The sequence below is a fragment of the Amphibalanus amphitrite genome, unplaced genomic scaffold (assembly GCF_019059575.1).
Source record: "Amphibalanus amphitrite isolate SeventyFive unplaced genomic scaffold, NRLGWU_Aamphi_draft 000453F_arrow, whole genome shotgun sequence".
NCBI classification, from domain to species: Eukaryota; Metazoa; Arthropoda; class Thecostraca; order Balanomorpha; family Balanidae; genus Amphibalanus; species Amphibalanus amphitrite.
The window spans coordinates 329,631-342,877 of record NW_024881947.1 but is presented as its reverse complement, the minus strand read 5'-3'; the positions used below and the strand labels follow the sequence as shown (position 1 = coordinate 342,877).

At 48.1% G+C, this 13,247-nt stretch overlaps 2 protein-coding genes across 4 annotated transcripts in view; both read left to right on the top strand.

Annotated features, from left to right (window-relative positions):
- The first annotated feature begins 406 nt into the window (after positions 1-406).
- LOC122391766 (superoxide dismutase [Mn], mitochondrial-like) lies at positions 407-4,566 on the top strand. Its single transcript, XM_043385997.1, has 5 exons — positions 407-1,103; positions 2,830-3,032; positions 3,367-3,483; positions 3,800-3,979; positions 4,106-4,566. Exons 1-5 carry the CDS (start codon positions 1,069-1,071, stop codon positions 4,249-4,251), a joined length of 681 nt encoding a protein of 226 aa, XP_043241932.1. The 5' UTR covers positions 407-1,068; the 3' UTR covers positions 4,252-4,566.
- Positions 4,567-10,319: 5,753 nt separating this feature from the next.
- The window catches only part of LOC122391768, a 33,354-nt gene continuing 30,426 nt past the window's right edge, over positions 10,320-13,247 (top strand). For all 3 annotated transcript variants that reach the window (XM_043386000.1, XM_043386002.1, XM_043386001.1), the window contains exons 1-2: positions 10,320-10,467; positions 11,182-11,301. The gene's annotated coding sequence lies outside the window, so the exon portion shown is untranslated. The remainder of the gene's footprint in view (positions 10,468-11,181; positions 11,302-13,247) is intronic.

Below are 13,247 nucleotides of genomic sequence, written 5' to 3'. Positions count from 1 at the left end.
GCTCCATTAGGGGCGAAACGGCAAAAAGGGGTCGTACCAACCCTCCCCCCTCGGCCGGCCGAGGGGGTGGGGGGTCCGACAATAGGTCCGGCGAGGGTTAAGCAGCCCCACTTCGTTTTTAGCATGTTTGCTTGTCACTGAGATCAACAACTCAATCACAAATAATTTCTAGCGCTTTTCCGGACCCCTGGCCCAGTGTGCGGTGGGTCTGTCCCCCTGCAGACGAGCCTCTCTGTGACGGTCTTGGACCTGCGAAAATGTAGAAAATTGGTAGGCAAAATCTTGAAGAGTCTTGGGCAAAATAACGTTTTTGCCTAAGAAGTGTGTATAAAACGCACGGTATTTGATGAGCGAGCGAAGCGAGCAAGCGAGTTAATTTGTGCACAACAAAAACAAGCGGCTCAATCTGGCCCGATACAACCCGGTCACTACCACTGCTAGCAGCAGTAGCAGTAGCGGTAGCGGTGGTAACAGTATGCTTCGTACTTGTGCTACAAATGGTATGCAAAAACTGAAGCCACACAGGCTATGTATTGTTTTGATGCCAAGCAACAATTTAGTAGCTGACCACACCAACGACTGAAAAGTCAGCTGATTTATTCTGTTGCATATACTGCGCAGATAAGACATACTCATTTGTTCGAAAGTAAAGTCAACTAAAAAAATAATGAAAAAACTTTTTTTTCAAAGTCATCGAGACTGAGGTAAAAGTGCAATCGTTCTATGTAGGTAAACGTCTTTTTCGAAAATCTTTTCTTGTCAAATCAAAATACTTTTGTGACGTTTTAATGATGAAGACTCAGGCCGAAACGCCTCAGCTTCATCGACCTTGAGCAGGACTTATGCCTACCAACGATTGAATTGAACACATCCTCAAGACTGTTTGAGCCGATTACGCAAAGCTACAAGGGGCGACTGCGCATCACCCGGCATATACCTTGCACCCGGCTGGCGTTGAAAAACCATTCTATTCTTCATTTTCGTCTTCGCTTGATTTCATTTGAACTCTAGAAGTTAAATTTGGGTGGACCATTCCTCATAAGTTGGGGACGCACAAGCCAGCAAGTCATGGCCATGCACCGAGCTCTTTCCTCAGTCACTAGGTAGGTCATATGAGGTTATATGAATTGTTGTATGTTTGTGTTGACATCTCGGAGCGTAACTCATTGTTGTAAGTTGAATATTGTATTGTCAATAATGTAATAATTTTCACTTCACCATGCCAAAGATTTAATACTCTTTGTATTCAGGAATTGAAGGATGATAGCAGACATTTGCATGGATCCGAGTGAATCAATGATCTCAATGGATCTTGAAGCAAAGTGGGTAAGTGCAGGTTAGGATCTATGATCCCACCAGATCTGGCATGAAAAATTCATCTTGGATCTATGGTCTTACGGGATTCCACCAAATTCAACATTGAAAACCAGGTTTCCAAGTGTTTTATGTGAATGAGTGCCACAAAACCATTTATTATTTCTCGCAATCACATAAAATCACTAAAACAGAATGTCATCTGTGAGTTACATTTGAGTATTTTTTATTTCTGTTTTGACAAAAATAAGTAAGGTTCTTTGATGTCACTGGATCTCAAGCAAAAAAAAAAGAAGACTCAGAACTATGATCCCTATAGATCTCTGGATAAATTAAGGAGTTGATATATGATCCCTTCAGATCTGAGATCAGGATCTGTGGGATCAGATCCCAGATTAATTTTCATGGATCCATGCACATGTCTGGATGATAAACACTAAGGCGTATGTTCATTGACTATAAATCAAAATTGACAAGAGGAGACCCCATACAATACCCCATACAAACCACTTAAACCCCCTACAATACAAGAAATGAAATACCATTGAGAGAAGAGTCACTTAACATGTGACACTGACTGGCCACCATTTCAGAACCAATGACATTGCTGATTGCAGGTGATTACAGATCTTTTCCTTATTGCGATGTCAGATCTTTGCTGCATAATCAGTTTGACTACTCAGCTCTATTTTTAAAATGTCTCACATAACAAATACTATCAAACTTTACCTAACCCAATTTGATACCCACTTTATATTTACTACACCTACCATGCTACTTGCTAGAATCTCAATAATATAACACCAAAATTTGAAAATAATTTGATACTTAGATAATTATTTCTCCATTCAATAAGAATGCAGTGAAACATGATATTTTTAGCTTACTGTTCTGTCCACAAATTGAATCATAACTGGACTGGTTAATGCTCTTTCTTTGTTGAAATACCCTCAAATGTACCTACCTGCTACCTGCTGCAAGTGTAATGCTAATTTCTAGGTTTATTTATAGGTCCTGAGTGTAACACAGGACAGGTCCCTTAGGTCATTATGTGCATTAACATCATTATTGTGTGATTTCAGTAGGTATACAATGACATCCAATGAAGACAAAATGGAGATAAACAACTGCACAGCACCCATGCCCTGAGCTGTGTACTTGCAGCATTAGCAGACTACACTGGTCCCATCATCCATGTCAGTTGGGGTACCTAACAGTCGCCCAATGTCTTACCTATACAGAGCTTTAACCTGCTCAGTGACTTGACTGGCCCACTGCCCTGACTGGTCTAGTCCAGTGCTCTGAGATGTCCAGTGCTCTGGCCGGGCCAGTCCAGTTTAGCACCCTGACCTCTCCAGCACCCTGACTCAAAACATTCAGCACCCTGCTTGACCTGACAGCTGACTGGCCCAGCACCCTGATCTGTCCAAAGCGCCCTGACCTGTTTGGCATCGTGACCTGACTGGCACCCTGAGCTGTCCAGCGCCCTGACCCGACCCCTCTCTGCCCCGCCAGGCTGGGCGCCGCGCGCTGTGCGGCCAGCTCGTGGCCGGCGACGCGGCTGGCGCACACGCTGCCCGACCTGCCGTACGACTACGGCGCCCTGGAGCCTGTCATCAGCGCCGAGATTATGCAGCTGCACCACTCCAAACACCACCAGACCTACGTCAACAACCTCAACGTGGCAGAGGAGAAACTGGCCGAGGCCGTCGCCAAAAGTTGGTGAACGGGGGGTGGAGGGAGCTGGTGGGCGAAATCGTGCGGTGATGTGGCCAAACTTTTTGTTCTTATTAGGGTACCGATGTTACACGCTGATGACAATATCATGTTTTTTTTGTGAAATCAGATAGATTAATTTCAAGACATTCGATGTCCGTTCGTAGGACCAAGGACTGAATATCTTGGCGCGCTACGCGATAGCATTAGGCGCTGTCGCCCTTCACTTTTTTTGACTGCTGTGTACGAGTCAGGGCACTAAAGAGTCTGAGGTACGACTTAAGTGTGAATTGGCATGGTGCAGTCACATGTAATCACATTTATGAATGCCTGCAGACGACACGAGCACCATCATTTCCCTGCAAGGAGCTCTGAAGTTCAACGGTGGCGGACACATAAATCACTCGATCTTCTGGCAAAACCTCTGCCCGGGCGGCAGCGGCGAGCCGGAGGGTAAGTCCAGTGACTGTCGGGCTCGAGAGTTGGTCCAGTGGCGGGCTCGCCCCGAGGGGTAGGCCCGCTAATCCGACTGTGAATTGGGGAGGACGTAGCTAATGTCGATCATATTTTATAAAGTCGTGCCTGTGTTATGTTGGCCCGTGCATGTTGTACAGTACGGCATAGGTTTGCTGCATGCAGTGGTATTAGCGGCCTGTCCCGTCTTAAAGAATGTGTCGTGTATTGCGTGCTACATAAACGTCACATATTGCACCAACACCTCCCCTCGCGGAGGATCCCTGACCACCGCTATGTGTCACTACTGCTTCAGGCGAACTGTTGGCGGCGATCCAGCGTGATTTCGGCAGTTTCGAGGCGCTGAAGCAGCGCCTGTCGGCGGCCACCGTGGCTGTCCAGGGCTCCGGATGGGGCTGGCTCGGCTACGACAAGGAGGCCGGACGCCTGCGCGTGGCCACGTGCGCCAACCAGGACCCGCTGCAGGCTACCACCGGTGAGTCGGCCGGCGGGTAGAGTGGATGGTTAGATTAGGAGGCGACTTGATAGTGTAGCGTGTGGTGTTCCGCCCTTAACGAATTTGGGTCTCATGTCAGATGTCTGATGCTCTCTTTCGCGACAGGTCTGGTTCCTCTGTTCGGCATTGATGTCTGGGAGCACGCCTACTACCTGCAGTACAAGAACGTGCGACCCGACTACGTCAACGCAATCTACAAGGTTGCCAACTGGAAGGACGTGGCCGGTCGGCTGTCTGCTGCCCAGAAGTAAATGACAGCACCTGTCTTGTATAATGGTAGATGGCGCTACCCTGCCGAGTTGTGTCGTGGTTGTGCGCCGGTAGTCGTCGCTATTTTTGGTTAATGTTTGTGGTTGGTGACAGCGCTCGATAATGAATTGTTTTGTACGGACAATGCGATATCTCAGTCGTTGAAGTCAGTCTGAACAGGGCTCTGGTCGGGCCTGTATGCGGCGTCAGATGCCGGAGTGTTCGTTAGCTTCTAAAGCATTTTGCATTTGGACAGTGATGGCTGGGATTTTGGCTGACAGTGGTATTCTGGACAATATATTATGCTGATCTTGCTACCTGCGTCTGTTGCATTGTAATGTTTTGTGAATGGTCTATAGTATCCAGTCCAGTATGACGCACGACAGTAACTTCCCAAAGGAACGCGGCATGAACAGTAGTGCGATTAATTAAAGACGTGTCTGCAGCCAAGACTTAATGCACCTTTACCGGTCATCGCTTTTAACCAGCCTGAAGGCCACGGTCCGATCGATTAACTTGGCCTCCACATTTGTGGAGCTAGCAATCGATCATCGGCGTCTTGATAGTTGAAAGCCAGCCATGCACAATGCACGTCGCTAAGCTATATCTACAAAAGCATCGCGCGCTGTAGTTTCAACGTTTCGTCGGCTGTGGGGCAGACGGTCTGTCCCTATATGCGCCCCCCCCCCTCCCCCGCCCCCCAGTCTGCAGTACACGTGGGGCTTCCTCCCCTGCGCCGCGAGCTAAGGACGCCGGTCAGACGGCGGGCCGCACTGCGAATGTCCCGGATCGACCGCGCCGGTCCCGTCACGGACCGGGCCTAACTCGGGACGGACGTGGACGGGGCATCTGCCGCGCCTTGTCAGCTGACTGGTGGGGTCTGATCGTGAGGAGAGGTGTCTGAGGAGCAGCGCGCGTTCCGGGAATGTCGGTAAGTAGCGCTCTGCAGTCTTTATCGTGAAGTGGGTGTTGTTTTGAGTCTTGATTGTGCGTTGTTAAGTGAATATCACAGGATTATTTTTTCTCGTAAATGTTCTCGTAAATAACTTCCACGGGAGCTCCTCGTTCATAATAAATCGATATGTTATCGTATTTGCGTTTTTTTCTTCTTTCAAATAGCGTGGTCAAGATAGGTATATGCGTGTTGACATTCATGATAAGGAAAACTGAAAAAGATAGCACATGTCCGAAATTCCGAATCAGCTTATACCCTTCATCTGGCGACAACACCCACAAAAGAACCAGATGTAGAGTAACTTCACATTTCGTCGCTAGATGGCAGCAGCGTAAGCGCCTGAAAAGTATACTGTACCGCATGACACTATTACTGGTCGCGCCCGGCTGTATGTAACATTATAGCGAAGCTGTGAGACGCGTTACAGCCGACGTTTGTTGTAGTGAGACAGGCTGACTGATGAACTGATCACCTCGGTAGATTCATTGCTTTTTTGATGTACTATTGCTGCATTATTTTGATCGAGCATTGTGTTACACAGTCTAGACGGTAAAAAGACAAGAACGAGGCATCATGACACGTCCTGTAACCAAAGTCGGATAAAGTTGAGGTCGAGGTCAGCTTAAGGGCAAGCCAGTCAGGATCAAACTTTAAAAGTTGCCCTTTGAGAACAAAAGGACGTCTATCATATGCAGATAATGTTTGTCATAATCTACGTATGTATCCCTATCAATAGTTTTAATGCCATGGTTTATCCCCGTGCAGTCAATTAGTCGTCCTGCTATGGCGGAACATCTCCGCTGATCCTCATATCATCGGTACTGATTTGTCGACGCTGGCATGTCTATGGCTTCGTTGCAATGACACCCTTTTTGTTGGGAGATTTACACTTCAATACATAGACAGAGTTGATACTAATGTGCATATAACATGACCCAGGTCCTTAACCGCATTATGTAGCCTGCGTGGAATGCGATACTAAGCTTATTCGATCGATGAGTTTGCTTAAAGCACGTTGCATCTTATTCCAGAGCGGTCCGGCGGCGCCCTGCTCCCGGGCCGGGCCGGCTCTGATGCTGTTATTGCGTGTCACGCGCGACTCCTGATTGATCCGCCGACCGAATGGCGGTCCGCTGATGAGGCAGGGCGACCTCCCAGTCCGGCCGGGCTGGACACTGCGTCCCCGGCGACACTGAGCTGACGCACACAAACAGACACCCACACGCAGACAGACACACAGACAGACAGGCAGGCCTCCACAGACAGACACAGGGCGGACATACAAACAGACACACAAATAGACGCCAACACACAAACACAGAAAAAGACACTCACACAAACATACCTACATAATTAGATACCGACGGCCCACACCTTTAGCTTAATAGTTGCTAATTAAAATCTTGACGCAACGCTGTTATCCATAAAATTACCAACTAGCTTTTCGCTTTTGGTCCTGTTCGTTCAGTTACCAAGCGCCTCTTTCACAGCGTCAATCTCAGACACCATGACCACCATTCACCAGCCTCCCGTTGGGACGGCGGACTGCCTTCCGTCGGCTCAGGACAGCTCGGCCCCGGGCCCCAGCAATCCGCCCTCTGCGGGCACCGGTATCATCAGGGTCCAGCTACCCAGGAGGGATGGCGCCCCGTTCGGGTTCCGCGTAGCCTGGTGTCTTCCGCCCAGGTGGGTGCTAACCATTGACCTCTATAGTAACCAACGAGGTCAATGGTGCTAACTGCTGAGTGCTGACTGTAACTAAGTCGTATTAAATAACGTTCTTGCGCCTTGTATTGTGTCGCTATTGTAAGGCGGACGTTTGATCTATAGAGATGGGTGCTCATGTGTATTTGATAATTTCGACTGAAAGCTTTTGTGAAATATATTCGACGTGACATTCGCATATTGGATGAAAAGTCGTGCAGCACATTTTCCCATTAATTTAATGACTGAAAAATAATTATGCTTTTTACACATTTGCTTATCAAAACAAGTTGGTCTCTGAAATCATCCGTATTCTCGTAAGCACTCTTACTACACCAGTAGTCAAAGTTCTTTTGCAAGCATAGGTAGGGTGAATAGGTCAAAAACGCCCCCTTAAGCGCGAAACCTTCTGACACTCAACCCAACACAGATTACTTAAACCTTTGGGCACCATCATGTAGCTCATTCTTTTTACTGCGCTTTGAGACAAAAAAAGACACCTGCGTGTGGTATTTAACCCCCCAAAAAGGTTTTAGCATACCCTTACAAAAGGGCGTTTTGCCCCATACCCTGGGTAATACGCCCACACCGCACCACCAGAATGACAATAAAACGCAGTTTTGAGTGATGTGCATAATAGCAAGTTTTTTTTATATAAAGAGGGCTTCAAAATATTAGGAATATTCTGTAAAAACAACAAAAACAACACCCAAAACCAACATCAGCACCTACCCACGCTGCTCCTCAAGACGCATAACCGGAAATAGAGATCTACGTAAACAAGCAGCTGACTGTTCTGAAAGACAGGATAAAACACCTATCCGTCGATAAGAGATACGATTTTTAGGGGAGGCGCTTAACCCAGGGGTGCGTTTTCCCCACAGTTACCCTAATGAAAAGGCTTTATTTGATTTATCTAAAAAGCTTTAATCTTTGTCGACTCTCTGCCTCTCTTTTATCTCACTGTCGACTCTATCTCTCTCTCTCTCTCTCTCTCTCTCCTCTCTCTCTCTCTCTCTCTCTCTCTCTCTATCTCTCCCTCTCGCCCGTCCGCCAGAGTGGAGGCCGTCCACGAGGGTACCCCAGCATTCCAGGCTGGAATTCTGCCCGGGGACCGTCTCCTTTCGGCAGCTGGTGTCAGATTCAGCGATCTAACTGAGGACGAGTCCATTCAGCTGCTGAGGTGAGAGGGCTCCTCTGGAGGTCGTGACAAATACCGGAATGGTGTAAGTGCATAGCTACTTGAGCTCATACAAGGCTTTTGTAGCTAAGGCTAAGGTTTATCTTGGATTGGCTTGGCATTGTAAATGTAGCTAAGGCTTTTATCGGCCTATGCTGTGCACCTTTCACTACCTGCTTAGCGATTTGGAGTAACTTTTTTTTAAATTAAGGAAAACTTGCAGGAACCAAGCGTGAAAGATAACGTGTGGTAACGTTTCACTTGTGTAAAAAATAAGCGTCCTCCGAAGCCAAAATGTTGCCAGCAGATCGTCTTTTTTTCAGCCAAAATGCTTATGAAGTTTTAAGTTGACGTATTTGTAGGCATCAGAACAAGTTTTGAAGTTTCTGCCACTCATCTCACGTCACTCAAAGGCTGTACCGCTCATCCACTTCCGGACAAAACGGCCTCGCTTGATCTGCGAGCGCCGACCGTCGCGCAGGCGCCGCGTCTGCCAGGTAGACTGTTCCGCAGGACCGCTGTGTCCTGCGGAACAGTCTACCTCTGAAGGCAGTCCAACCAACCAGCTGGCGAATTTGATAATGGTCGGAAGTCAACAAGATGTTTACTATCAGTTAAATTGCAGTAAGATAACTATTTATGTGTACGTACACAAAAGAAGCGTCTACGTGCCAGTAAGTGAATAGGAAACTGCGCCTCAACAACGAAATCAGTGCACTGGCATGCTCGTGAAAATGCAAACACCCATGGATATTTTTTTTCTGAAGGAATTCTTGTGATGATGCATGTCACCTCGACTCCACATCGACAGAAAAGAGTTTTGTAGGTAGTTGCATTGAGATAAACTAATACCGTGTTTTTGTGTTCCTTTTCAGGGATATCAAGGGAACTGTAGAATTAGAAATATGGAGAGACGCGACAAGGCCAAACTACCACGAGGACCGGATCGGTGCAAAGGTACGGAACATGCATGCACATTGTATGTACATTTCTTATTGCGTTTCTCGCGGCCGTAATTCACGAATTAATTAGTGCGTCTACTCCGTGTTTATGCTCGTATTCTAACTTCCCACGCCTACTGTGCTCGCTCACATCTAACACCTGTTGGGTTGCGTTCGGCCGGCAGCCGTCTGAGACTGAAGGCCCGGCAGACAGTTCGGCTGACGGTCCGGCTGCCTCTGAAGGCTCCGCTGACCGTCCGGCTGCTGCTGACGGCCTGGCTAACCGTCCGGCCGCGGCTGACGGTCCGGCTGCCTCTGACGGTCCGGCTGACTGTTCGGCTGACGGTCCGGCTGACAGTCTAACTGCGGCTGACTGTCCGACTGCCTCCGGTCCGGCTAAGGGCGTGTCTCGGCCCGTCAGACACCTGGACTACTCGGCACTTCTGCACGCGCTGGTTACCGCCGACCAGGCGCTCATCGGTCGTCTTCTGGCCGGTCCTCCGGTCAGTGAAACCCACCCGGCGTACCAGCAAGATGACGGTCCGGACCAGCCGCACAGCCACGAACTGTGCGATCCTGCAGCGGCGGGGGCATCCTGCTCGATCGTGGTCGACCCTCCCGAGCCCCCGGGATCGGATGAAGCGGTGGACAACCAGCCTGGCTCGGCCGGGTCTGACTGGGACCTCGCATCCTGCGCGGCGCCCTCAGATTTCAACGTGCTCAGCTCAGAGCTGCGGCAAGATATTCTACATAGCATCGAGCAGGTTATTCTTTTTCTTACTCCATTCTAATATTGAACTAAAATAGCTAAAAATCTATACATACTCTTATAATTGATAGGTTGTTGTAATAGTAATATTTATTGCCTGTGTAACTTGTCCATTGTTCTTTTCAGATTATCTCGCACGTGGATGGCGTTGCTGACGAGGTTATGAGATCCATGGTGTCTGAAGATAACGGCTTCTTAGCCCTGAGAATCTTCTACAGAAATGTGAGCTCAATGGGGCTCTAGCACGCCATTTACATTCAACTCTTTCGACGCACGATGCGGGCCGGGGGTAACTTATCACACAGTCTAACACCAAGGGTGGGATTCGCCACTTCAGAACGTCTCGTTCAAACGCAGTTCCGGGCTGCGCGAAATCGCCCGGGCCGCGCGGCGCGCCCGTCGGTGTAACCCGCCGGCGACTTTGATTGGCCGACCGGCCGACGATCAATTTTGGCGCGCGCGGCACGGGTCGGTCGGCCGGCGGCGACGCGGCTGAATTCGAGCGCCGCCGTTGGCCCGGGCGCAGGCACGGGTGGCGGCGACCCGCCGGACGCGCGGTCGATACCGGCAGCGTGAGCCGTCGACGCTTTGTTGTGGCCGACCACGAGGGTCTGGTGGGCGCGAGCGGCGCAGTGGTGAGCCTCGGCGACCCTTCCCGGGACTGAACAGGTCAGTGCGCATAATTGAGGGCAGTGGGAGACTAATACAGAAGATGCAGCGCCACATTACCCTCTCTGTTGCAGTTTTTCAAGTAAAACATGATGAATTTTGGCTAGTCAATCTAATGTGAAGCTTGAAGAGTTCGGGAGCCACTTATGGCGGACTTGACGATGAGGTCATGGGACATGCGTAATGCGTATCAACCCAACAAAGTTCCCAAATTTACCGCCAAATGCGCAATTGGCATTGTGCGTTTCATTAGACATCGTGCAGTTCTTATAAAATTCTACTAAGTCTTTATTTGATGCATACATGAGTTAAGTGCCCCAACAGCTAAATCTAAGGTGACGACTGGCGATTCAATGGAAAGGCTGCAAATTTCAAATCAAACCCTGCAAACGGAATGTCATTCATCAACACCACATGTCCTATCACAACGTCTCAACATATCATGCGGAACCTAAAAGCACTTGTATCTGCTCGTCTTCGCTGAGACTCTCCATCGACGTCCAGTTTGATCTTTTCTGGAGCCAAGTAATTTTCTTGTAATACGGTGCATGTATAAGCTGACTGATCTATCAGTTTCATGCTCGCACTGAACAAGCTCTAACGGCCTATAAGACATATTTTTTAGCTTCAATTGTTCATGGTGCCGCGAGATGCTAAACCGTTAACATCTGCACCGTATATGAACCGTTGTTAACCGTGTTGCTGAATTTCCAGTTGGACTCGAGCTGTGAATTGTTTCGGGCCTACTTCACGGTCCTGGAGAGGGTAGCTGATGAGGCGGCCGGAAACTCGATACGCGAGGAACTGCTGGAATTTCTTCAGATCCCAGCCAAGGTGAGACAAGGTGTAATGCAATTTGGCAGACGAGTTCAGTGAACACGGTCCCAGCATTGATACTAAGAGAGAGAGAGAGAGAGAGAGAGAGAGAGAGAGAGAGAGAGAGAGAGAGAGAGAGAGAGAGAGAGAGAGAGAGAGAGAGAGAGAGAGAGAGAGAGAGAGAGAGAGAGACAGAGAGAGAGAGAGAGAGAGAGAGAGAGAGAGAGAGAGAGAGAGAGAGAGAGAGAGAGAGAGAGAGAGAGAGGAGAGAGAGAGAGAGAGAGAGAGAGAGAGAGAGAGAGAGAGAGAGAGAGAGAGAGAGAGAGAGAGAGAGAGAGAGAGAGAGAGAGAGAGAGAGAGAGAGAGAGAGAGAGAGAGAGAGAGAGAGAGAGAGAGAGAGGAGAGAGAGAGAGAGAGAGAGAGAGAGAGAGAGAGAGAGAGAGAGAGAGAGAGAGAGAGAGAGAGAGAGAGAGAGAGAGAGAGGAGAGAGAGAGAGAGAGAGAGGAGAGAGAGAGAGAGAGAGAGAGAGAGAGGAGAGAGAGAGAGAGAGAGAGAGAGAGAGAGAGAGAGAGAGAGAGAGAGAGAGAGAGAGAGAGAGAGAGAGAGAGAGAGAGGAGAGAGAGAGAGAGGAGAGAGAGAGAGAGAGAGAGAGAGAGAGAGAGAGAGAGAGAGAGAGAGAGAGAGAGACAGCACCACTAATCGAGCAAAATTCGATTGGCGTGAACAAATGCAAAAAAAAATCAACTACCTAGCTATTTTAAATTAACTTATCAGGACAGTATCAAAGAACTTACAAACAAATGTTTTTGTGCTACATGTCTCACATTGTCAATAATTGGACTACCAACTTGACTTGTCTGCACTCTGGACTAATCCATATATCTTGAACATTCCATATTGAATCAACAGCGTGGTTTCAGAACTCAAAATCATAAAAGCAGGCAAACGAAAGCCAACATCGTGCTACATTTCCGCTGCAGACTTTATGTGCGATGCAATGCGAAGGCGCCTGACCTTTGAAACAGCACTCATTTCTACCTTACATTTTACATTATTACTTTCCTCCTGAGTGGGTTATTGTCAGAAAGTGCTGGACGTGCTATTCGCTCGGTCGATTGCTATCAGTGGCAAAAAGGTCATTACTCCGAAATGGTAATATCGCGAAGGCAAGACAGCGTTTAAGGGCTGTGATACCCATGGACCTATCACGTTTCTACGGGTAGGGTAAGGTGCCTAATTAGCGACCCCCTTAATTTGAACCGTCATTACTCACGCTCTGTGGGTGCCACTGTATTACTGGCTTGATTTTCGGAGGGATCGTTCATTTTTCTATTAAGGTATAGTCATTTTCTGCCCCAATATTCACTAACTTATTTGTAGTGAGCATTTTGGCAAACCATCGCAAAAAACGCTAATAGGGAACTCTTCCCGATAAGCGACCGGGGAGGGTCGCTAATAAGTCTATGGGTTTCCCCATATTAAAAATGGCAAAAAATGCGACGCCTGAAAAGATGAAATATGATCTCAAAAAGGTAACCTATACGCAAAGCACTCAATCACTCGAACAGGAACGTTTATCCAACACATTTACGTAAGTAAAAACTGATCACATGATGCACCGAAGGCGAAAAGAAGGCGGAAACCCAAATTTTGCGGGCTATCTCGTATGATATTTGAGGTCCGCGCTGAATTCGGCACCCCTGCAGTCGGTGACGACATTTGGCATCCCCCGCCACACATTGCAAGCTTCAGCAACACCTCATTTTCATTTATCTCTTTTCCCCTTTCGACCGCCACTGATTCCCTTGCAGATTAAAATGAGTGCTCATGATTACCAACTTATGTAAAACATACACTGTATATCGTCTTATATTGTAAGTTGCTTTCATGCGACTTTCCAGTTCTATATACGATAAAGAATAAAACAGATAATTCTGCTCCGTTCCATCGCTTCCATCCTCAGG